Source organism: Lepidochelys kempii, chromosome 4 (genome assembly GCF_965140285.1).
Source record: "Lepidochelys kempii isolate rLepKem1 chromosome 4, rLepKem1.hap1, whole genome shotgun sequence".
Taxonomy (NCBI): Eukaryota; Metazoa; Chordata; order Testudines; family Cheloniidae; genus Lepidochelys; species Lepidochelys kempii.
The window spans coordinates 1859915-1886689 of NC_136383.1; the positions used below are offsets into that span (position 1 = coordinate 1859915).

The 26775-nt window shown below is 45.7% G+C and overlaps 1 protein-coding gene across 1 annotated transcript in view; it reads right to left on the bottom strand.

Annotated features, from left to right (window-relative positions):
• Positions 1-485: 485 nt before the first annotated feature.
• The window catches only part of ARL9 (ARF like GTPase 9), a 34592-nt gene continuing 8302 nt past the window's right edge, over positions 486-26775 (bottom strand). Inside the window, exons 2-4 of the mRNA XM_073340187.1 lie at positions 21492-21660; positions 3026-3201; positions 486-1934 (exon numbers count right to left, since the gene is read on the bottom strand). Of these exons, the coding sequence (XP_073196288.1) occupies positions 1755-1934; positions 3026-3201; positions 21492-21660 (525 nt within the window). The 3' untranslated portion in view covers positions 486-1754. The remainder of the gene's footprint in view (positions 1935-3025; positions 3202-21491; positions 21661-26775) is intronic.

Here is a 26775-nt window from a genome sequence, read left to right on the forward strand (position 1 = left end):
TGCTCCATGATTTTTCCAGGGACTGAGGTGAGGCTGACTGGCCTGTAGTTCCCAGGATCCTCCTTCTTCCCTTTTTTAAAGATTGGCACTACATTAGCCTTTTTCCAGTCATCCGGGACTTCCCCCGTTCACCACGAGTTTTCAAAGATAATGGCCAATGGCTCTGCAATCACAGCCGCCAATTCCTTCAGCACTCTCGGATGCAACTCGTCCGGCCCCATGGACTTGTGCACGTCCAGCTTTTCTAAATAGTCCCTAACCACCTCTATCTCCACAGAGGGCTGGCCATCTCTTCCCCATTTTGTGATGCCCAGCGCAGCAGTCTGGGAGAAGCCTAGACTCTAGATGTCTGTGAAAGGGTCTGATTTTGACATTAGCAATACCAGAGTGTAATGAAACCTCAAACTAACTCTACCAGACCATCGTGAGGTTCTGGAATATCAGCTGAGCAGTCTGGTCAGATAAATGAAACTCAGACATGTGACTAAGATAAAATGTTCTGCTTTATATAACTGTTTCAGTGGACAAATGGAAAGGCTGCTGCTACAAAACCTTTGTACAGTATTTGCTGTTACAAAACCTTTGCTTGGTATTTACAGTATTTTCTAAATATTCTTATTAAGGAGATACATTCTTTAAATTAAAGAGACAATGGCAAGATGAACATAATGAACAAATTGTTTTCCTCATCTGTAAATAACCAAAGTAATTTTTAAAATGTGATTTATTTTTCATCTTTGATACTGTGTTTACTTTTTGGCATTTGACTTAGTTCAGGGCCGGTCAATTTGCCCTGAAATAACTTTAATTGTCTTTAAAACCAATATAGTTAAACTAATGCAAAGAGGGTGTCTGGACAGTCTTATCTAGTACAAGAATGGCTAATTTCAGTTTAGCTTAAATGAGTTCCTAACTGAATTAAAATAAACCAAAATAAGCCACTCTTAAACTAAAGTAAGTGTCCCTACAGCCGTCTGCATCACTTTAACTAAACAGATTTAAATTCACACCGTAAATTATACTGTTGAAACTATCTTCTATAGGCAAAGAAACCTTTAGACAGTGGTTTCTACCGTCTCAGTTTCACTTCCTGGCTTTCACACACCCAACAAAAGGCTGCAAGCCAAGATTTTCAAATGGAATTAGTGATTTTGGATGCCCAACTCAAGACTCCTTAAAAGGGCTCAATTTCCAGAAAGTGACGAATGGCCACCCTCTGAAAAACAGCCCTTCTCAAAGGTGTCAAGCTGACACTCAGAAATTGGGGCATCCAAAATTGCTAGTCACTCCTGAACAATCTTATTCTTCCCAACACTGTGGGGGAATGTTTTCATATTTTTAAGTGCAGAAATCATTGCTATTAGGATTTTGTAAAACATAAAAACAAAAACTAAATTTCAGGCTTAGTTCCTCAGCTGGTATAAATCAGTGTCATGTAACTGAAGTTAATGGAGTAAGGTTGATTTATACCAGCTGAGGATCTGGCTCAGTGTGTCTAAACTGCATCTCCTATTAACTCTGTCTTATTGAAACTTCCCCTGCCCCACAAATACTAAAAAAAAAATACACTGCTTTTCAAAGATATTTTAAACTGCAAACCCTAAATAAAATAGATGTTCGTAACAAATTGACATCATTTTCATATAAACTCAATGCATTAGGAAAAATAAAGCCACATATTTTGATTTGAAAGTGGCTGCAAGCTGGCAATACAATAGTACAGTATCCCATTACTGCTCCCAGGAGAACAGTTGTCACTGAGTTTCTGAAACCAGCTGCGCAATCAGTTCCTTGGCATCCTTCATGCTGGAAGAGATCTCGGAGCCATCCTCTGCCACGTGGGTTCCAATCAGGAACATCTTTCTCTCATCTCCCATTTGAGACAATGCCAGAGCATCATGAATGTCTGTGATGCAATATGCACCTTTGAGATCCTGACCAACAAAGACAAAACAACTCTGTTACTTGCATCTCTTATAAGCACCAATTACACCATTCAGTCTCTGAGGCAAAGACAAGTACATTTGGATAATTGAGAGTGAGTACTGTGAATTGAGGGGAAGATTTTCAAAAGCGCCTAATGGATTTCGGAGCATAAATTCCTATTGACTCAGTGAGATCTGTGCTCCCAAACCCTTCAGCCTTTTGAAAATCTGGCTATCTCCGTTTTAATTTTTCTCTAGCATATAATCCAAGGGCATGATCCTGTTTTATGCTGTTCCAATGTCTCTGACACCAAGGCCCATCCCTGAACTTGAGAGTCCCCACTGGTAACGTGACCCAATGGATTTCTGGAAGTGCACACCCATCAGACAGATACATGACCCAAGTAAAAGTCAAGTCATTAGAAAATCTGAGACAAAGCAGAAGAAACAAACAGGGTTTTATTAAGATAAAAGCATCTTGTTTTAGAAAAGAAAAGGCATTTTCTTTGTCATATTGATATAATATGGGTGTGATTCAATTCAGGGTGCAGAGTAGCCAAGGAATACAAAGTTATCTTCTGTATTTTAGTGCATTAGGTAGAAGAAAATGTGCCTAGTTGAGAGAAAGCATATCGCAGTTTCCACGTTCCTTCAGCTATGCACCCATTCTATGACACAAAGTACCTAATATAAAGAATCATTTGGGATTCACCAAGTGGATGCTAGTAGGTAACGTGAAACATATAGATAAATGCCACCCAGCCCCTAAATTAAATAATATTTTCCCATGACACTGTACAGACACATTGCTGAGCCTTCAGATCCAAACTGTCAACCAGGGTTAGCCAGTTCTCCATTTTTGCACCTGCAAATTGCACACACAATTTCACATGTGCAATTATTTACACCCCGACTTAGGTCATATGGATATATAAGCACCTGACCTAACTGCAAAACCAATCCTTGGATTGTTTTCATCTGCAATTGGGAAGCACAAAATTGAAGACCAATTTCTGAAATACCTGGCCTTTAAAGATTCAGATGTGCTTGGAGAGGTTTATTCTTCCCCTCCACTTTGAATGGTGAAGTTTCCCTTTTACCTGTTTATTGGCTAGGATCACTACGGGCAGAGTGGAGTCATTTTGGATCAGCTGATGAAGAAGCTGTTTAGCCAAAGGGAAGCGCTCATGATCTGCTGAATCCACAACGAATATCAGCACCAGAACCCTGGGCAGGTACATCTTCCAATAGGAACGCAAAGATTCACTGCCCCCAACTGGAAGAGAACAGTATAGCAGAGCACTCTGTTAGTAACCCTCGCAATGCAGCTACAAGATATGCAATGTGAACACAAGATATTCAGATGAGAGAATATTTGATTTTATGTACTTTTGTTATCCGTTAACAATTCCTAAATATAAAGGCATCTAATCAAAATACCATCTCCTTATTTTTCAAATGTTAAGCTGTCCTTAGTCTCTCTATGTTTTGCGGGGGAAGGGGAGTGGAGGAAGCTAGCTTCGTGCTACAGGATAGCAGATTCTCTCCCTGAAAACATTCCTACAAAAGACTACATCCAAGTGCTTGTTCTTTTATTAAGGTCTAACATTTTCAAACATTTGAGAAGCTTACTCACCTTGCAGTAACTGAGGTTCTTCGAGATGTGTCCCTGAGAGTGCTCCACTCCAGGTCACGGTGTGTCCCAGCACCATTGATCGGAGATCTTTGGCAGTAGTGCCTGGTCGGGACGAACGCACTCAGCTGCTGTCTCGCATCGTCGTTAGGATCTGCCTGAGGGTGCGCGTCCCGCACCCCACTCAGTTCCTTCTCTACCCGTAGAGTTGTCTGATTAGTACTCCAAAGTAGAGGGGAGGAGGGTGCGTAGTGGAGCACCCACAGGGGGACACATCTCGAAGAGCCTCAATTACTGCAAGGTGAATAACCCTCTCTTCTTTTTCGAGTGCTGTCCCTGTGGATGCTCCATTCCGGGTGACTGTGAAGCAGTACCCACTATGGTTGGTGGGATTTTGGAGTTGCGGCTGTAATAATGGTAGACAGTACTGTGTGGCCTACTATGGTGTCTGCCGTGGTATCCTGTGTGATAGCCTAATGTGTGGCAAATGTGTGGTCCGATGTCCATGTGGCCACCTTGCATACGTCAGTAATAGGTAAGTTGTGGAACAGATGTTGACATCACCCAAGTAGAATGAGTTCTGATGTCTTCGGGTGGTTGAGCATTCTGAGTCTGGTAGCATGACCTGATGCAGTCAGAGATCCACTTGGAGAGTCCTTGCTTAGAGATAGCATCACCCTTTGATCTCTCGGTAGTGGAGACCAATAGCCTAGGGGATTTTCGAAATGGCTTAGTTCTGTCAAGATAGAATGCAATTGCCTGCTTCCTGTGGAGTCTTATGAGGTTTGGGATAGAATGCAGGTAAGTGTATTGGCTGGTTAAGGTGGAAGATAGACACCACCTTGGGGAGGAATTTGGGGTGGGGACGCAACATAACCTTGTCTTTAGAGAAAATCGTGTAGAGAGGGTAGGCCATCAGGGCGCTTATTTCACCAACCCTTCTCACTTACATTATGGCAACCAAGAAAGCTACTTTCATAGACATGTGGAGCAGGGATGAGGTAGCCAGGGGCTCGAAGGGAGGTTTCATGAGTCCTTGGAGAACTAGGTTGAGATTCCAGAAGGCTGCTGGTGGATGAATCTCAGGGTAGAGATTTTGCAGGCCTGTGTAGAAGCGTTTTATGTGGGGGGCGCAAAAAATGAATATCCATCCAGCCAGTCATGGAAGGTGGTGAGGGACGCAAGGTGTACTCTGATAGAACCGAGTGAGAGCCTGTCCTGTTTTAGATTCAAAAGGTAGTCTAAGATGTCAGGGAGGGTTGCGGTCTGGGGTGTCAAGCGTCTGTGGAAGCACCATACAGAGAAGCGTTTCCACTTTTGCAGGTAAGTCTTACGAGTGGAGTCTCTTCTACTGTGCAGGAAGACATACTGGACCTGCTCCGAACAGGCTAATTCGTGGGTTTGAAACCATGAAGGAACCACGCCGTCAGATGGAGTTTCTGGAACTGCGGGTGGAGAAAAGCTGACTGTTATCCTGGGAGAGCAGATCTGGTCTGTTGGGGAGAGTCCTTGGAGGACAGATGGACTTGCGCAGCAGGTAAGGATACCATGTCTGTCTGGACCAATATGGGGCAATAAGTATGACCCTGTCCTCGTCCTCTCTGATCTTGCGTAGAATCCTGTGTATCAGTGGGATCGGTGGAAAAGCATACATGAGGGATTTGTTCCACAGAATGAGGAATGCATCCCTTAGGGATGTGGTCCCGAGTCCAGCTCAGGAGCAGAAGAGATGGCATTTGCAGTTTTGAGTTGTGGCAAAGAGGTCTATGGATGGCGTGCCCCAGTGGGAGAAGAGCTGTCAGAGTATCGTGGTATGTAATTCCTATTTGTGTTCCTTGGAGAAGTGTCCGCTGAGTGTATCAGTGGTAGTGTTGTGACACCCAGGCAGGTGGGAAGTGGTGATTTCGATGTGATGTTGTATGCACCAATTCCATAACCGGATGGCTGCTGTGCCTAGGGAGTGCGATTGTGCTCCCCCACGCCTGTTGCTGTAGAACATACATGCTATATTGTCCATCAGGATCCAAATTGATTTGTTCTTTATGATGGGGAGAAAGTGAAGGCAGGCATACCTGACTGCTCTGAGCTCTAGAACACCGTGTGTTCCCCTAGGTGCACTCCCCAGCCTATCAGGGAAGCGTCCGTGGTGAGCATGAGTACTGGGGAGTGTGGATGGTGTGGAAGAGTGTTGGATCATATTAAAGAAGTTCTGTATTAAAATCACAAATGAGTTTAAATTCCCCATAGTTTAAATTCCAGGGTATTACTAATTAAGAGGTCTGTTGGTTTTTGGTACTGTTTCTCTCCCTCTATGTGTGAAACTTGCCAACTGCTAATTGTGTTAGTACATTCTAAGACAGAGTCTGTTCTCAAAGCAATTCTTTGTAACAACAACTACTCACACAGAGAGAGACTCAAAGCAATACTCTGTAACAACAGAAACAGCACTCAGAGACTCCCCACCCTTTTGTTGTATTCATCTCGCTTTGTTAACAATTGTGATTAAAATAGAGATAGAGGATGTACATGAATGGATGCTTGGTGTGGATAATAACTGAATGATCAGGGAGGTGCCAGCCTAAGAATCCAGTGTCCATTGGCTGAAGAAGGCATCAAGTGGAAATAACCAGAGGACCCCCGGAGGGCAGACTGGGAATCCACCCAACAGCCTCAAGAATGGGAGAACCAAAGAACAAGATAACAGCTGGCAGCACGGAGCCGTCAGTAATGTGCCATATGCTGATTGATTCAGCAACAGCATGATGAAGCAATTCCCATAGACTGGCATAGGAAGAAATTCCTATAAAAATGGACTCTAGAAAGTGAGAATTTTGGGGTCTAATTCTGCAAACCAACTTTCAGGACCATCAGATGAGCATCTGACAAGGCCCTGCTCCCTCCTCATGTCCAGGCCACCTGGCCAGTGGCTTGGCATGAGCAACTCTAAGGCTGGTAACTATGATAACAACCTTGCAGAACCTGTGTGTGTATGAATGAATGTGTGAATAAATATGAAATTGAATGGAATGTTATAGCTATAACTAACAGCTTACTATGATTCTTTCTGTATTCACAATAAATGTGGCATTTTGCCTTTTCCCCTTTAATAAGATCCGGCTGGTTTTTATTTTATTGGTATAACAAGAGGAAGATGGTAAAACGTGTCGCTTTTAATGTCTCGTTGTACGTGCCACCTTTGATAAGGCAGTCGTCTAAGTATATCCCGTGTTTGCAGAGGTGGGCCACGACTACAGCTAGGGTCTTGGAGAATACTCTTGGTGCTGTGGAAAAACAGAATGGAAGTACTCTGTATTGAAAGTGGTCGTGTCCGCGTGAGAATCGCAGGAAGCGTCTGTGTGCTGGATGAACGGATATGTGGAAATAGGCATCTTGTAGGTCAAGGGCTGTGAACCAGTCCCTTTGTTCCAGCATAAGTATTATTGTGCCCAATGTGACCATCTTGAATTTCTGTCCGCGTACAGATGTGTTGAGTGGGCGTAGGTCTAGTATAGGTCTCCATCCCCCGCCTTTCTTTTGGGTCAGAAAGCAGTGGGAGTAGAAGCCTTTTCCCCGACGTTGTCTTCGTACAGACTCCACTGCACCTAGCCGGAGAAGATGAGCCACTTCCATGCGAAGTAGGTGCTCGTGAGAGGGGTCCCTGAAGAGGGAGGGGGAACGGTGGGCGGGTGGGCAGGATATGAAAGGGATGGAGTAACCTGACTGAACTATTTCCAGGATCCAGCAGTCCTGGGTGACCCGTTGCCAGGTATGGTGGAAAACCTAGAGGGGGTGGCCAAATGGGCAAATAGGTGGCGGAGTCAAGGGGTGGTTGTGCAGACCCCCAACCAGCACTTCAAAATTGCTGTTTGTTTTCCGATGGGTGGGAGGTAGCTGGTTGCATGTGGTTTTGTCTGCGCCTAGGAGTATTGCGGTTTCTCCCAATATCATACAGTCTGGGCTGGGGCTGGTGATATTGTTGTGTGCAGGGCCTCTGATAAGGTTGATACCGTTGTCTCCTGGGGAGGGACGAGTATATCCCTAGTGTGCGCAGGGTGTCTTTCATAATGTGAAGGACTTCGTCGCTTTAGTTTTTTGTTGGTCTGCAGATCTTTGGGATTCCGGACGCAGACAACCAGGGAGACCTGCGCATCACCACCGCAGTCGCAGTAGTGCGGGCTGCTGGGTCCGCCATGTCCAGGGATGCTTGTAGTGCCGTCCTGGACACCAACTGACCTTCGACAAGGACTGACTTAAAAGTCCACTCTCCTGTCCTTCGGGATATGGGAGGCAAAATCAAAGAGCTTGTTGTAGTTGTCATAGTCATAGCTTGCGAGGAGGGCGGAATAATTTGCAATTTAAATTGTAGAGCAGAGGAGGTATAAACCTTGCAGCCCAGGAGGTCAAGGCATTTGAGGTCCTTGTCTTGCGGAGTGGGCTGGTATTGTGGCTGTTTTGTTCTGTGTATCGCTGCATCCACCACAAGAGAGTTGGGTTGTGGGTGGGAAAATAAGAAATCTACCTCCTTGGTGGGAACATAATATTTACATTCAGCCTTCTTGCATGTTGGTGGGATGGAGGCAGGGGTCTGCCATAGAAAATCAGCTGATTCTAGGAGGAATTTGTTTATGGGTAGCACGATCTTTGAGGGCGCAGAGAGTTGGACAATTTTGAGGCATCTGTATTGTGTCTCCTGGACTTCCTCCAAAGGAATGTCCTGGCTGAGTGCCACCCTATTGAAAAGTTCCTGGAATTGCTTAAAATCATCCACATTTTGTGGAGGTGGAGGCATGAGGGCTTCATCTGCAGCTGATGGAAAGGCAGGAGCCAGTAAATCCAGGAAGGGTTCATAGCCCACATCTTCAAGAAGGGGTTCAGGAACTCTAGATGTAGATGTTGCTGGAGACAGAGGCGCAGAACGGGCTTGCGGTCTGGTGGAAGGGGCATGAGGAGGAGTGGTGGCAGGAGCTGATCAAGGGCATACCATGCCACTGAGGCCAGGGCATAGGGTAGGAAAAGTGGGGCCCCGCCCACAGGGGGACAGAGTAGGGAAACTGAGGCTGGTTCTTGTGAAGTGCTGTGTCTTGAGACAGATATGGCTCCGGTGGAGGAGGAGAATCAGGCGGGGAGAACTCTGCCTGCTGCTGCATGTTGTTCTCGCTGTCAGTGAAGGCAGCCAGGTCGGGGTGGTGAGAGTGGGTGTTCAAACAGTGAGTGCTCCATGTCGAGGAGCGGAGAGTCAGGCTCAGGGGCCACGGAGATATCCCGCTGATGCTCCCTGGGCTGCGGTGCTGCGGAGCACGAGCGGCAGCCCGCAGTGACTTTTGTTTAGCTTTAGTGGGAGCCACAGGCCATTTGTAGGAGCCCTGCAGAGGTTCCGCGTCTGCTGCGGGGGTGACGGGCAGGCTCGGTGCCAACGTTCTTGTGGGCACCGGGGTGAAATGCGCTGCCAGCACCGGGTCTATCGTCGGTGCCGGCGGGACCGGTGCTGAGGAGAACTTCCCGCTGTGGAAAGTCGGGTCCCTGCTTTTGTGCTCGGCGTGAGCCACGGCCGAGGTGCTGGGGCGGTCGGAAGCGCCTGCTCTTGGTGCTGTCAGCACCGAGGGTAAAGATCTCAGAGGAGACCCTTTATCCTTTTGAAGGTCTCTGCGTGGAGACATTGGGGCTTCCTGCCTCTTCGCCTGAGAGGGTGAAGCCACACTCCCGATCGGTTCTGACTTAGCCCGGGAGCGTGAGGGAGAGGGTTTACTGCCTGTCTCCACAGGCAGCTGTACACTAGGTAAAAATCCTTGCTTAGGATACATTTTACTGACCCCGGTATCTTCTGGATCCTGAGTAAAGCTGTCTGCAATACAAGGGCTGCAATACAGTACTTCCCAACTACTCAGCTGAGTCACCCACCAGTAACATAACTGAGCTCAGCCTGCTCCTATCTGCAAAGTGGACTTTGCATTGCCTGTGGATTTCAGTGGGAGCAGCTGCCCAGTACAAGGCACAGGTGTGATCATGCACTGCTACTCTGCGCAGCTCGCCTGATCCACTCTTTTAAGCGACCAGAGGATCAGAATGTACAAGCTTCCTCTTAGGCAAACTTCAACGTCAGTGCAATACTCTAGTGGAGGTTGATGTATATATATTAAAGGACAATTAGAACATCTAGTCTGATCTCCTGTTTAACACAGGCCATAGAATTTCAACCAGTTACTAACAGTGTGCTGTACAACAGAACGCCTTTGTGGATTATTACAACAATACATATGTTGCATTTATAGCATGCTTTGCAAACATGGGGGCCAAATACTTCCCAAATGGTCACTGAGTTGGGCCCCTCCCCTTCCAACGGAAGACATTTAGGGCTTGATTTTCAGAGGTGCAAAACTCCAGCTGATTAGAATGGAGGCTGTGGGTGCTTCGCACCTCTGCAAATCAGGCTTCATGGTGGCTACCTAAAGTGAGCTTGCACATTTGCAAACGTAGGCCTGACAATCTCACAATCACTCTCAGAGGTAATACACAGATGAGGAAGTTACTCACCTTGTGCAGTAACGATGGTTCTTCAAGATGTGTCCCCCTATGGGTACTCCACTATAAGTGTCTGAGTGCCCCTGTGCCTCTAGTCAGATATTTTTGGTAGCAGTGTCCCATTGAGCCCGCGCATGTGCCCTCCCTCCCTCATGGTCTGCCTTGAGGCTATTTAGCCCTGCACAGGTGAACCCCCCCTCACTTCCTTCTCTACTGCAGAGCCCTATAGAGGGCTCTGAAGTAGAGGGGAGGAGGGCGGGTTGTGGAGCACCCATAGGGACACACATCTCGAAGGACCATCGTTACTGCACAAGATGAGTAAATTCCTCTTCTTCGCGTCGTGTTCCTATGGGTGCTCCACAGTAGGTGACTCCCGAGCAGCACCCACCACTGAAGGCTGGGACTCTGAAGTGGAGTCTTTTACTACAGAGAATACTGTGGAGTCGAAGATGGTGTGAGCAGCCAAATCTTCAGTGATCGCATAACATTCTGCGAAAGTATGGGCAGAGGTTGGGGTACCCCTACGGAATGTGATTGAGGTAAAAAAATGGCCTCGTGGAGTGCATATGGTCTCTGGATGGAAGCAAGTAGCACCCTTGATAAGTGATTAATGCAACTAGAGTCCCATTTGGATAGTCTTTGAGCTGATATCACAGAGACTTTGGATCTTTCTGTGGACAAAAGGAAGAGTTTAGGGGATTTCCTGAAGACCTTAGTCCTGTCCAAGTAGAATGCTAATGTCCTTCTAATATCTAACATATGCACAATTGTCTCCCAGTTGTCACAATGTGGCTTTGGGAAAAAACAGGGAGACGGATCTGTTGATTCATATGGAAAGTGCAGAGAAAGTAGGGAGAAACTTGGGATATGGTCTTAGAGTTACTTTGTCTTTTTTTTTTTTTTTTATTAAAGGCTGTGAATGATGGATTTCTCCTATGTACCTAGCTGAGGTGATGGCAATTAGTAATGCTGTCTTCATGGACAGGTGTAAGAGAGAACAAGTTGCCCTGGACTCGGAGGGAGGTCTAGTCAAAGCCCTGAGAACTAGGTTAAAGTCCCAGGCTGGAGCAGGTGGTGTCACCTGTGGGAAGAGATTCCCAATGCACTTAAAGAATCTACACATTAGTGGGTGAGCAAACACCAAGTGGGAAGCCGATTTCACCGCAAGATGAACCTTAAGGAAGCTGAGTGAGAGTTTAAAATGTAGTGCAAAATCAGAGGGAGGAAAGATGAGGTTGAGTCTGTGTGTTTGAAATGACACAAACTTGGAGTCGTTTCCATTTTGTAGATAAGTATGTCAAGCAGTCAACTTTTGGTTGTGTTGCAACACGTTCAGCTTGTCAGAGCATTCTGCCTCTAAGCCTTGGAACTAAGAAGGAGCCAAGCCTGGAGGTGAAGGACCCGCAGGTTGGGGTGAAGAGTTAGCCCATTGTTTTGAGAGAGTGGGTGAGGGATGGGCTGAAGAGAAACAGGAGGGCATATTGCCATCTGTGTCAGGTAAGGGAGCCAGACTTGTCATGGTCAAGAGGAGCAATCAGAATAACACTTGCTTTGTCTCATTGAATTTTCAACAGAATCTTGGATAGAGTAGGAAACTGGTAAGAGACATATAAGTGGGCCCTGTCCCGTGGGAAGATGAGGGCAACTGCCAGTGACTGTTTCCCCAGGCCGGCCCTGGAGCAGTAACAAGGGCGGCTATATCTTGGAGCACCTCTGAATTCAGTACACACTCATTGTTGTGAGAAAATTGCAACTGAGGCTGTTGGTTGTGACATTCTGTATCCCTAGTAGATAGACAGCTGAGATGAGCATATTGTGATGGGTGCATCAATTCCAAAGTTTGAGTGCTGCCTTGTAGAGGGAGGGAGATCTGGCAGCTCCTTGGCAGTTTATACAAAACATACAGGTCACATTAAGCCCATCATGACCTTTGTGTGTTGTTTTTGATGAAAGGCAGAAAGCGTGCACAGGCACTCCCGACAGCCCTTAGCCCCAAAAGAGTGATATGGAAGCTCATTTCTGTGGACGGCCATTTGTCTTGAACCTTGTGGTTGTGTAGGTGATTTCCCCAGTGTATTAGGGAGAAGTGTCCCAGGGTGGTGAATGTGGGTAGCGAGAGGAATGCTCTCGCTTGTACTGCATCAAAGTTGGTGCTGATAAAGTCTAGTCACTGTACCGGGGTTAGCATGCCACTACAATGAAGAGAACCTTGGAGAATACCCTGTGTGGAGCAGCCTGTGCTGAAAATGATCCTGCCCCAAAGGTAAGCAGTAGGAAATCTGTTGTACAATGGTTGTATTGAGATATGGAAGTAGGCACCCTGTAGGTTCAGGGCTAGAAATCAATCTCCTTGCTTTAGAGCTGGTCCTAACTGCTGCGAAGTAGGGCAAGGTGACTTCTGAGTGGTGTGACAGGTATACAGATGGCAGCTGATGTGTAAGGTATCACTGTTCAGGCCCTCGACCAGCTCATCAAAAGTGCTTTTAAGAGGCAGTTTGAGAGGTCACAGACTGGGGTGCTGCCTGTTCCCACTTTTGAGCCCTGGTCCTCTTACACTGTGGCTCATAGCACTGAGATGGTGGGTATTGAGAAGATTGTGACCTGTGGTGTGGTTGAGAGGTATATCTTCTCTTCTGTCTCACAATTTAGATTCCTAAGGGGTGTAACGTGGTCTGAGAATCCTTCAGGATGCGGAGAGAAAATTGGTCTTCTTCATAAAGAGTTTGGCCCTTCAAACTGGAAGTCTGTAGCTCTTTGGGCAATCTAGAGAGGCGTAGCCCAAAAAACAAAAACAACACAACCTGCCTCAGTACCACTGTCATGGAGACTGGGCGGGCAGCTGTAACAGCTACATCCAGTGCTGTCTCTGGGACCAGTCTGGCTATTAACTGACCATCTCTAAGAATGGTCTGAATCTGTTCTTTTTGTGTTTCCAGTAATGTTCCAGAAACACATTGGGTTTCCCATAATTAATAAAATTGTATTTGGCCATGTCAGTTTGGTAATTTATGACTCTAAACAGTAATGTTGTCAATGAATAGACCATCTTGCTAAGCCTGATCGTATGGAGTTGACTTGGCATCATATTGCTTGCTTCGTGCATTAACCACATCCACTATGATGGAGTTGGGTTGCGGATGTTGAAAACAAAGTCTGCCTCTTTGGGTAGAGATGTAGGGTTTTTGTTTTTTTAAAACACTCTGTTGCTGGATGGTGTGATGGAGGCTGGTGTCTGCCAGATGACTTTGGCAGGATCTAGAATCGCCTCATTAATTGGGAGGACAATTCTAGATGAGAAGTTGGTGTGCATCAATGTCAGAGCCAGCAATAGTTCTGTCCCATGTTCATATCCCACCTTTCTACTCTGCTTGACACTTCCCAGCCCCAGGTGCCTGTCGCAGCACCAACCCCTCCTTGCTCAGAGAAGCCGCTCTCCCGGGGGAGCCCAGCTGGACAAAAGGCACTGCTGCAGGGCTAGTCTATACCACACTATATCCACACAGCTGCGCCGCTGTAGCACACCCGATGAAGACGTGCCATGCTGACAGGAGAGCGCTCTCATGTCAGCATAATTACTCCACCTCAATGGTGTGGACACTGCTTTACGTGGATGTAACTTGCATCGCTCAGGGGGTGGCTTTTTCACTTAAGTGGTAGTGTAGACAAGTGCTAGGTCTGGGCATATGGCTTCCAAAGCCCCTCCCGTATCTGCTCCGCAGGGCAGTGACACGACAGAGCTAGGAATAAGATCTGGGTTCTCCCGCATGGCAGGACACAGCAGTATGTGCCCTGAGTAAGCACAATCCTGCACCCACTGTCCATGCAGATTTCCACAGGATTTCAACTGGGTGTACAACGGGGATACAGGGTTAGGCTATTATGCATATTACTACACAGGTAGGCCTGGACGATAAGGCTAAACACACGGTCACCTTACTGGCTTCTAACGGCATGTGTGTGGTTCACGTGGGTTGTGGTATCACCACAACCCCTGGGATGCGCCTGGCACCTTGGCAGTGGTTTTGCTGCATTGTATTTGTATATCTGAATTCACAGGGTATTCACACAATTGTGGAACAAGAGTCAGTTCCCTTTACACATGAGACCAGCCATCTTGGGTACTACTGTGTAGTAACTGAGGCCTGGAAAAGGCAGCTTGTTTTTACTTGTCTTCGCCAGACCTTAGACAGTCAGTTAAAGGTACAATTGACCTTAGTTAGCTTGAGGTACAATTAACTCGAGGTACTTTAACACACTGAGCATTTGTAGTTTGGCAAATTTTCCTGGGACAAATGACAGTCGTTTGTAGCCTAGAACAAATGAGCCTTTCAAAAGGGGTGCCTTCACTAGGATAAAAGGTGTATTCTTAACTCAGGTGTGGGCTACACTTATAGGTTCTGCCAGTTTAACTCACCAACTTAGTTAAACTGGCAAAGCCCTCTTGCTGTGGGCACAGCTATATTGGTATAAAAGTGCTTCTACTGGTATAGCTTATGCCAGTTCTGAGCAGTGGCGTGGCTAGGAGTGAACGTTTGGGTGGGCCCCGACTTTTGGGTGGACGGGCAATGGCAGATGGTGCTAGCTTAGCTTCTTCCCCGACGCCACGACTATGCCTCTGGTTCAGAGAACGAACACAAGCTACTTCAGCATAAACACTTTGATCCCAGTATGACTGCCTCTACACGCGGGTGTTTACTGGTCTCGCTATGTCAACAAAGCCACACCCCTCATTGACACAGCAGTGCGGGTAAAGCTTTTAAATCTACACTAGGCCTAACATGAAGTAAAATCTTGGGCTCTCTCTTCACTGCATAGTTAACCTGGATGACTGGCCCCCCAAGCCTGAGCAGCTGGATTAGCCTAGTCTGGGTGTGAGCATCCCCACAGCAAAGCCTTTCCCACGTTCATGAGTCCTCGCTGTTTCTGCATTCACCCGTGTGTGTGACGGGGGGCACAGCCCCTGGCTCTCGGTGCGGTGACACACTAGAATGCCCATGTGACGGGGGGCACAGCCCCTGGCTCTCTGTCCTGCCCTGTCAATTGTGGGAGCACTTGTCTATCCTTCGGAGGACACTGTAGGAAGGCAGCAAAGGACTATAAGCACTTGGGGGATTTAAACTGCATGCTCACGGCAAAGTGGAAGAATTCTAGCCTGAGTTAAACTGGAGCCCAGGTTCTAGCCTGTATGTACCCTTAAGGGGTCACCTAGCCCAGGGTCCAAACCCAGCTCAGAGGCTTTTGTGTGTGGCTGATAGGGATTTGGGCTAACACCCAGGTAAGAGCCCAGGTTAACTGTGCAGTGAAGACAGACCAAAAGTTAGCTTATTCAAGTTAAGAACACACCATTTCTCCTACTGAAGACCAGGCCAATATGTTCACAATCTTGAGTTAACTGGCAATTAACTCAAGGTAAAAAAACCACCAGTGCAGACCAGGCCTGTGATATCAGCATACAATTGACTTCAAATCCTTTGCATAATGCTCGTATTGGTCAAAGTGGTGCACTTCATGGCAGTGATATCAGTGCCAGGAAACAGAAAAGTCAGAGTTATGATTATGGAATTCTTCACCAGCTGGCTGCTTGTTGCGGGGGAAGAGGGGGATCATGTCTGCTTAAATGCAGGGCCCTGTCTGTGTATTGGGCACCAAGCTGGATCTAAAATCTGCGGTAAGGGCCAGGGTCCAGTGCAGGCCAGAAATACTGGAGCAGCTTCAGGTATATTCGAAAAAGGAGGATTCCTTGAATTAAACACAAACACAGATAACACCAGCCACGAGAATATCCCTGATTTATATTGATTTGAAAGTCAGTCTGTTGCAGCTTCTAGATTTCCAACAAGCCCTGGAATTTTGTTCTGAAAACACAGACCTGGCCACAGAAGTTGTGGAGGGAGGCTGGAAGGTTTGGGAACTGGGATTAGGGCACCCAGGAAGCAGTGGAGACTCTTTGCCCCAGGGAGGAGACTTCCCTGTTTTAAGGAGGGGACAGAGGTCCCTTGTTCCCCAGCCCAGAAGCTTTTCACCAGGAACCACACTGCCCCCAAATTCCCCACTGGAGTTTCACCAGACTAAAGTGGCAAACCAGGCCCTTAATCTTAATATGTTTTATTTCCACTAGGGGAAGCATTGCACATGCTGCAAGGTTTTTGCAGCTAGAAGCTTATTTTTAGTTCCCATCAGCCTCTTCTGAGAACAGAGACCTCAGAAGGAGAGTCACCCTAGCCGTTTTCAAAGCTCCAAAGGGAAAGCTTAAAAGATTTATTCTAATTGTGTCACTAAAAATTATGTGTCTTATACAGGATACGTAATCAGTTATGAAGCTGTTATCTGAGAATCCGATAATGTATTTCAGGACTGAGAGGATGCAGACACATAGGAAAGCAAAGTTATTACATAGAAAGTTCCGGTTTTTTTTCCAGTGTATGGTACTTACCTGGTCCCAATTATCACAGTACCTGAGCACCTCTCCCCTCCATCAGGTAAGGAAGTGCTACTGGTCCAACTTTTTATAGGCCGCGAGGCCAGAAGGGACCACTGTGATCATCTATTCTGACCTCCTGTATAACACAGGCCAGAGAACTTTCCCTAAATAATTCCCGTTTTACAGATGGGGAGCCTAAGTGTTACACACACAGAGCCTAAGTGGTCTGCCCAAAGTCACACAGAGAGTCTGTGTCAGAGCAAGGAATTTACCTAGATAGCTCAAGTCCAAGGCTTGCCCTAGCCACTGGGCCATCCTTTCTCCCTATAAATCCCTTCTTCCTCATGAATGTTAAGGACTGCTGCATCCTTAATCCTACTCTACCACCAGGAGTCAGATGCTCCCAGTCTGGAAATATTACAGTGGCCTCTCCCACAGACACACCATTCATTGCTATGGAGATAGTGTCACAGTGGCACACAGATTTTAAAGGTATTTAAGCTCCTAGTGGTATTTTTGAAAGCACCTAAATGCCTAAAAAGCCAGGTGGATAATGAGATTTAAATATATATATCAATATATCTCGATTTTTTTATTGAAATTATACTTTTTCTTTTAAAAAAAATGATCTGTTCAAACAAATCTGAAATCATGAAAATTTCTGTTAAGGCCTAAACTTTACTATAATCTATTTAAATCATTTTCATTACTTAAAAAAAAATAGTCAAGCAATACCTGTTTGCTGCCAAGTTTTAAAGAAAGTCAGACTATGGAACTGGTGCAAGTCTCTGGCCAAGCAGAGTTTGCTGACGTGCTAGACAGCAGCAGCCTCTTCTGCCGGTGCAGAGACAATATTTTCTTCCAGTTTATTCAATTAGTTCAGTTAAATGACTAGCTCATTCAAAGTGAAAAAACCAGTTAGGAGCGGAAAAAGCAGGAAAGTTTGTTGACCAATCTATGAATAAAACTGAAGCATGAGAGACTGAGATCTGCTAGTTCTAATATCTTGAAGGACATAGAATCATAGAATCATAGAATATCAGGGTTGGAAGGGACCCCAGAAGGTCATCTAGTCCAACCCCCTGCTCAAAGCAGGACCAATTCCCAGTTAAATCATCCCAGCCAGGGCTTTGTCAAGCCTGACCTTAAAAACCTCTAAGGAAGGAGATTCTACCACCTCCCTAGGTAACGCATTCCAGTGTTTCACCACCCTCTTAGTGAAAAAGTTTTTCCTAATATCCAATCTAAACCTCCCCCACTGCAACTTGAGACCATTACTCCTCGTTCTGTCATCTGCTACCATTGAGAACAGTCTAGAGCCATCCTCTTTGGAACCCCCTTTCAGGTAGTTGAAAGCAGCTATCAAATCCCCTCTCATTCTTCTCTTCTGCAGGCTAAACAATCCCAGCTCCCTCAGCCTCTCCTCATAACTCATGTGTTCCAGTCCCCTAATCATTTTTGTTGCCCTTCGCTGGACTCTCTCCAATTTATCCACATCCTTCTTGAAGTGTGGGGCCCAAAACTGGTCACAGTACTCCAGATGAGGCCTCACCAATGTCGAATAGAGGGAAACGATCACGTCCCTCGATCTGCTCGCTATGCCCCTACTTATACATCCCAAAATGCCATTGGCCTTCTTGGCAACAAGGGCACACTGCTGACTCATATCCAGCTTCTCGTCCACTGTCACCCCTAGGTCCTTTTCCGCAGAACTGCTGCCTAGCCATTCGGTCCCTAGTCTGTAGCTGTGCATTGGGTTCTTCCGTCCTAAGTGAAGGACCCTGCACTTATCCTTATTGAACCTCATCAGATTCCTTTTGGCCCAATCTTCCAATTGGTCTAGGTCCTTCTGTATCCTATCCCTCCCCTCCCCTCCAGCGTATCTACCACTCCTCCCAGTTTAGTATCATCCGCAAATTTGCTGAGAGTGCAATCCACACCATCCTCCAGATCATTTATGAAGATATTGAATAAAACCGGCCCCAGGACCGACCCTTGGGGCACTCCACTTGATACCGGCTGCCAACTAGACATGGAGCCATTGATCACTACCCGTTGAGCCCGACAATCTAGGCAGCTTTCTACACACCTTATAGTGCATTCATCCAGCCCATACTTCCTTAACTTGCTGACAAGAATACTATGGGAGACCGTGTCAAAAGCATGGTGACCAGAAACAATCAGTTCAACGCACTAGCTTCAGATCACACTTCCTTTGTTTATTAAATAAGTTTTAAAAACAAAATATGTTTTGATCAGCTTAATTTTTTTCCCTCATGAATCTAGTACATTTAAGGTAGTTTTATTTAGCTAATAGAAAACAATTTTAAAATGCAGATTTTGTGCATTTAACTGAATTCCACTTTCCATCCAAATGCAGCCTGACATAGATCACAAGTAAACGAATGATTATCATCTAGTAAAGAAGAAACGTGTCCATATTTTCTAACATGATAAAAAGAAGTAAAAATTAAGAATCTGAGTAAATGTAAGCAAAGCTATATAATTGCTTAAATAACTATGTATAGCGATGGTATATTCCCCAGGTTAGCAAAAAAGTACCAAAATATACCTCAGCATCTCTTTAGGAATACAACTAAAAAGTACAAATACAAAATAAAATTAAAATTGATTATTTAAAATCAAAGCTTCCTGCTTGCTGATTTAAATCGCTGATTTAAAAAATCAACCTACCCTTCACAGACACTTTTGAAAATCCCACTAGGCACCCGAATACTTTTAAAAATCTGGGCCTATATTTTCTAAATACTGGATTTCTGTTTTCTTGGTTCCTTTTAGTTCTCATAAAAGATGGTGGCCTGACAGAACAGCAAACTTCTATTTATCCAAGTAAACAGGCAACACTATAAGTTCCTATATATTGCCCTGCCAACACGCCCCACTCCTACTCTAGAGAGCAGAACCCTGTCTCTATGTACATTCAGTTATTATTAGAGGTGGAGCATGAGCAAAGTTACATAAGGGTTTCCATTCTGTTGCTTACAATTTGTCAAGCTTTTCTGTTCTGGCTGAATATAGGGAGGGTTGTTCTTCATCTGGGAATGATGTTGTTCCCCTTAAATTTTAGTCAAAACAGATCAGTAGTTTCCAGAACAAAGAACATGGGGAAAAAAATACACCTTTTCAATTATCAAGAAAAGAAAGTGTAACTTTTCTCTAACAGCTCTAGCACATCCACGGTACATAGTAAGAACTAGACATTTGGGGTAGAGATAATCCCGTGGTTACAGCTGGGCCTGCCTTTTGGTGGTATGACCTGTTAAAGTATTTTTAAAATGTGCTTGGAACACGCGTACTGGATTTGGTAATGCCGTTTTAATGGTTTGCCAACATGCATGCATAACACAGAAAATACCACAGGCCAGATAAGTAAATAGATTAGATAGGGAGGTACAGATTTGACTGACAGAAACTGAACTAAGACATCTCATTTCACAGAGGTCACTAAAGAGCCACCAGTTAACAACAAACTTCGGTTACTACCAGCCAGGCCTGGATAGGAAAGGACAACTCTGAAATGAAAGGTTCTGTCAAGTATTGCCTGAACCAAGCAGTTCTACTCTACAAAACTGCTTTGGATATTAATATAATGCATGCTTTGGGCTCAGCCAGAGCATCCTCCACTTCCTTCCAAGTCAATGGAAGGTGCAGGTGCTAAATACCTCTCAGTGGATGCTTTGAGGATCAGGGCCCTGTTAAGGAACTGTTTCAGTTGGATATTATAAATAACCCAAATGTACTATAGCCAGAAACAAAACTGGTTTTAGACTGTTTTCATGCATTGAACTAGTGTATATTTTTCCCAGTGAAAATTAAGTTTTTAAGACCTCCAAAGTGGTCACAGCAGCTTCTTGTTTGTAGACTCAGTCAGCATCCAGAGTCCACCCTAGGAACGGTCTGGAGGAAGGAAGGGATTAGCCAGAGTTCAAAGGGACACCAGCTTAACAGTAATTAAGAATTAAAACAGTTAGCGTTCCTGTGGTTTTTCAACTTTACAAACATCAGAAGATCCTTATTCTTTCCTAGCCTTAGAGCGATTACCCAGCCCTCGAGCCAACGCTATACTTAGCTAGACACGTTCTCTAGTGAAAAACACTGATTCATAGCTGTAAAACACAACTTTCTTCAACAGTGTCACTGTTTTGGGTTATGTTAGCATTCTCTCACATTCAGCAAAAGTCATCCCGAGTGTAACTTCACTGGAGCTATGCCAGAAATGACTTTGGCTCCATGTTTCCATTTAGCATATGTGCACACATGCATGCACTTGGACGCCAATTTATTTTCCTAAGCAAGAAACAATGCAGAAAGATGTAATCCGTTAATAAGCACCATAGCCGTACAGTCTTCACAGCGGCCCAGAGGACAGTGTGACAGCACATTCCTGAAATTGGAAGGATTAAAAATGGTGGGTCTATAGAGGGATGGTTAAAAAAAGGGAGCTTCTGATTATGAAAAAATTAATACACCAACTATGTACCCAGCAAAATAGACAGGACAGATATAGATTTGGTTACCTTTTACGTTATACTCAGAAAAACTACTGTAAAAAAACCAGCACCTCTATCCATTTTTTTTTTTTTAAAAGTACCATTTGATAGACATGCTTGGTCTGTTAAATACGTGTATAGAGAGATTTCACTCAATTTAATAAAATCACCAGAAATGACATATTGTTGGTGTTGTAATGATGCTCACACTTTATACGGTACCACCCTGTTAAACAGAAAGATCTGATGACTATATTCCTGTATAATGTCTCTTTAGACAAAACCTCTCTGTTGTAATAATTATTTTGTTTCTGATACTTACATGGCAAGGATCTGTAAACTTGTTTAAACTTCCTAAATAAATAAATAAATAAATAAATAGTTTAAAAAATTAAGGGTCTAAGTGTTCTACCTAAAGCAAAGCTCCCATTAAGTATAATGAGAATTTTCCCTATGTTACTTATTAAAATGCACACACTTACTTTCTAAGAATTCCATCTTCGCCTCTTCGGTGTTGATGCAGACCGCATTGATGCCCTCTGTGGAAGCTGTACTTCGCTTCACATGGTTTGTGGCCAGTGAGTGGAGAACGCTGGTCTTCCCCGCTCCGTCCAGGCCCAATACTAATATCTGTTTGCTTTGGAGCTTACCCTGTGAAATAAGAATGAACATGTTCACTAGTGCAGCAGGAAGAGGGTGAGTAGGCTGGTCAGCATACAGCTCTGCAGAGAATCACACTATGAAGTTTTATAGGACTAGCATACAAGGAAGCAAGAGAACTGATCTGTCTGTGTGTGGCTAAGAGAAAAAAAACTCAAATATTAGTCAAATTCTAGCAAGATGAATGCAGTAGGGGCTTATGCCTGCACTGGGAATAGAAAGGCTTAGAAATGTATCAAATTAGAGCCTGATCCTGCAAATAGCTAGGAATACGCTTTCTTTATACACTGAATAACCCCACTGCCTTCAATGGGACTACTCAAAGTGTGTGAAGTTAGTTCGTTGCAGGGACCATCATCAGTTTGTTTGGAACGACTTTCGTTGTCCAATATCACAGCCATTCTGTAAAAGAGAAGCCTCCCCACCTGCAATGTGAGTGGGACACATTGGAGCTCCTGCAGTTTTCCCAGCCCCCATTAACAGAACACTGCCATGTCTTTTGGGAAAAAAACATCTTAGTCTCCTTTATTTATAGACACCCTTTTAGAAGCCTGAAAATAAGTGTTTCTCTACAAATACCAACACGTTCTCCTTGGCAAACGCCTGTTTCTTCTGAGCTTTGAATGCATCTGGATTAATATATTTGCACCTGATTAACGACCTTCAATGCACACCTCATATCATCAAGCCAAGACTTTGTCGCCTGTGGCCTAGCATTATCAGTTAGCCCACCACAGCTATTGGAATATCGTTTGTCACTTCATCTCTGCAGCAAGAAGCAGAAAGAACAAAGGTACATTATGTTCTTGCAGAATCTGATTTATTTGACTTGGCAGTTAGTTTGTTTTTACTAGCTATTCAGAATTGGACAGGGCTTTCGCTAGCTACTCCCCCCCCCCCCTTTTTTTTTTTTTTTTAAAAGAGGGACATCAGCATTTTTCTTCCACTGTAATGCAAGTGACAGCCTCACAAACTGTTTACGTGATGTGAAACCCTGGTGTGTGTTATGAATAACTCCCAAGGGGGTCACCACCAGTGATGGGATGGGGCGGGGGGACATATGATCCTGATCCTTACTCTAGATGGCAAGGATGGCATGCGTGGACAAGAGCGCTATGCACTGCTTAGGGCTATTGCTACAGGGTTATTTTTAGAAGGGGAGGCCATACCCCTCCCCCCTTCTGCTCTCCCGCTGGCGCGTTTCCTCAGCTGGTCCTCAGACTAGGACCCCCAAATAAACCAATGCCTCTCCCAGCAGCTCCCGTGAGGCTCGGCAAGAGCCAAGACCAGTGCCCAGGATTCTGGGGGCCAGTCGCGCCGCATGTCATGCAGCCCCACATGGCTCATTTCTCACTGATGAGAAAACACATCGGACCCGCCCAGCACATGGTGAGAGCAGGCAGAGCCCGTCCCCCCCATCCAGGCATGTGGGGACAGCCAGGCGGACGGGGGAAGGCCTGGGGCTTTGGTTGGGAGGTTAGGACAGGATGACGGAGGCTACCCAGGATGGTTTGATCTCCATCAGCCTCCTGGTTCCAGCCCCCAGCTGTTCCCCATGACCCCTCTCACCTCCCGCTCTGGCAGGGCACCGGGCACCCAGCCACCTCCCTCCAGCTGCGCCATGCGGCCTGTTCCCAGCTGGGGCCAGGGGATAGAGGGCCCAACCAGAGAGGCAGTTTGGTCACCCGCCATTCCTCGGCAGCGCAGCCCTTTGCTGGCCCGGAGGAGCAGCTGCAGGAGGCTCCGTGCCACCCCACCACACGGGGCCTGTCGAGCAGGGGCGAGGGGCCACTGGGTGCGTGAGCGTCACCTGGGATGAGCAACACCGGGTGGCGCTGGATGTGGGAATCACACCATCCCAGAGGTGTAGGCACACTGTTGTGTATTACGGCTAGCAGTGCAAAGCCCAGCGTGCCATGCACCCCGCCATACTCATTCTCCGGTGCTGCAGCAGCTGGCTAGCTTCATTCTGAAATGAGGGGTCTCTATGCGGGCATTAAAGATCCCATGGTGATTTTGTTCAAAGCAGGGGATTGAGGCACTGTCCTTAGCCACAACAGCACCTCCCTGCACTGCTGTGCAGCATGCTGCCTGCACAACAGTGTGTTGCAGACCTCCCCTGCACAAGTGGGTCCTATTTATATAGTTTCTTAAGGGCGTTGGACTCTGTCTAGTGTAATTTGTTTTTTGCAGATTGGGCTACAATCTAGCATTGAGCCTATGAAATCTGTTTTGGTGCCAGCTTTCTGAGCTCTCTGTGCCGCTCACACAGCTTTTAGCTCTAAAATCACCCTTGTATTGCAAGACTTCTCTTTACCACCTGAATTTCTGTCACTAGATTCTCCATCACTATTTAAACCAATGATCGCTAGCACAGTTTTGTTGCTAATGTAGGTGTTTTGCACCCACAGTTGGCTTTTGGATACCCACAGAACTCTGTGTATATCTCATACCAAATAGCACAGAAAGAATGCAAAATTCGTACCAGCTATCCCAAAGCACAAGAGCATAACAATGACACTTAGACCCAGATTCTCAAAGGTATTGGACACCTAACTCCCATTGCTTTCGCACTTATCTGGACCTTAGCTCTTTTCATTCACAGATCTCAACGCGTTTTACAAAGGAAGGGACATATCCTTATCCCTGTTCTGCACAGACAAGAGAAATGAATGATTCATTTTTGGTAACGCAGTTGCTCTGACAAAGCTGAGTCTAGAAGCCAGGTCTCCTGACTCTCAGTTCACTGCCCTCCCCACTAAGGGTGACCAGATGTTCCAATACTATCGGGACCTCTGGATATTTGGGGCTTTGTTTTATACAGGACCCTATTACCACCCCCACCCCGATTTTTCACACTTGCTACCTGGTCAGTCTATGCCCACTAGACCATGCTGCTTCCCTACCTTTTAAATAGTAGAATACTTAATAACATTGATGAAAACATTGAAAATATAGGACTGTATCAGCTCTAATGGAGACAGCCACAGCTTCTATTTATTTCAATGGGAGTTGAGCCCACTTATCCAGCCCAATGAGGCTCATAGCCTTCCGAGTGTTATATGCATGGGAGTAAATAACTGACCCTGACATTACCCTGGTCTTTGCTCCCAACAGCACATCAGCCTTGAGTTCATTGCTGCCAGCAGAGGCACCGATTGCCTGGATGACTGGTTACTGCAGTAAGTCCTCAACACCTGATTTGTCTATTTAATTGCTACATGGCACAGAAAGCCATTTTAGGAAATCTGCACTTAAAAGGATCTTGACCTGATAAAAATGCAAGGGAGTTGGGAGCTGGAAAGATCAGCCTGGTATTTTGCTCCTGTCATAGAAACAAAGGATTGGGAGGGACCTCAAAAGGGTGTCTAGTTCCTCTCCCAAACTCTGAGGCAGGAGTGAGTATTCCTGGACAGGTTTCAGAGTAGCAGCCATGTTAGACTGTATCCGCAAAAAGAAAAGGAGTACTTGTGGCACCTTAGAGACTAACAAATTTATTTGAGCATAAGCTTTCGTGAGCTACAGTTCACTTCATTGGATGCATTCAGTGGAAAATACAGTGGGGAGATTTATATACACAGAGAACATGAAACAATGGGTGTTACCATACACACTGTAGGTGTTTGTCCAACAGCGTCCAGTGCAGGGATCCCACAGCCTCCCTCCTGTTCCAGTGCTCAACCATCCTTAGAGTGAGAACGTTTTTCCTAGTGTCTAACCTAACCTCGCGACAAACTAAGCTGAGTACTTCTTGTCTTACCCTCAGCGAACACGGAGAACAATTCAAGCCATGTAAACTGCCGTCTAGATTCCCAGTGTGACAGGGGCTTTACAAATGCGTGTAGCAGATGATAACCTCTGCAAGCCAGTAGCACTAGCCATCCATATCATGCAGAAAAAGCATACTCAGGCCACCGAAATAAAGAACCGCACACTATTTGCATATGAACCATCCCCCAGCCAGCAGCTGAAGTCATCAGCTATCCTGCAGATTTGTGTGTATATTTTGCTGCCATGATCCACAACATAGAAGAAAGTGGTAAGAGTTTGATCTCACAGCTGCTCACTACACAGCAGCGTGTTTACTACCCAGCACTCAATATTTGCAGGATTAGGGCCTACGCAGGTATAGGCTGTGGTTCACTAATTTAGAAAAGTTAATTGCTTGTGATATAGAGATATACTGTATATTAGCCACTTAATTGCTCTCCAGACTCGTACTAAAATTGATGGTGACTCAGTTACATGGCCCCGTCCCTAAGGGCCACATTTTTAAAGGTATTTAGATGCCTGAAGATGCAAATGGGCACCTAAATACCTTTAAAAATCTGACCCTAAGGGCATGCTAAAATTCAGCCCTGAAGAAACTTAGAAGAAGAAGAAACTTAGAAGAAACATGACCTGCCAGGAATGGGGGATGGGAATTGGGGCTGCATCCTCTTTCTTGCTTCTTAATGATGGGGGAAGGAAGCTTTGAGGGTGTTGTCAAACATAAATTGTTTTTCCTTTGCCTGAGAGAGAGCAGGATTGTCAAGCCTGGTCTTGCCTGGTTTTGTAGGAAAACTCACTTGAGGTCTCAGCCTGAAGGGGTTGGGTGTGTAAGACTTCAGCAAGTTTCTGGGTCGTGGTTAAAAGGTAGGTCAGGTCCCATCTGTGCTACAGACTGGACCTGGTGATGTAACTAAGTGCCCTGTTGTGGCTGAAGTCATAGCGCAGACAGGCTCAGGGGTTTGACTGTCAAGTAAAACAAGGGATTGATAATCTAGATACACAGCAGGAGGCACCAGCTCACAACAGCATGTACGACAGATTAAATAGACCAGAAATGCCGCTCAGAGTTTGCAGTAACTAGGAGATGACTTTTCAGAGCTGATGTGGCGTTCTCTAGTTAAAACCAGAGAACCTCAAGCAGTCAGTCGTTCAAGCCAGGTTATCCACAGGGCTCAGCTCCCCTTTAGGCACCTACACACAATGGTTGGATTTTCAAAAGGGCCTGGACCCCAGCAGCTCTCAGAGAGCAATGGTGGACCCTGCCCCTCCAGCCCCTTTGAGAACAAGAGGGGCTGCTGAGCTCTTTGGAAAAGGTGACTATTTATTTAAGTGCCT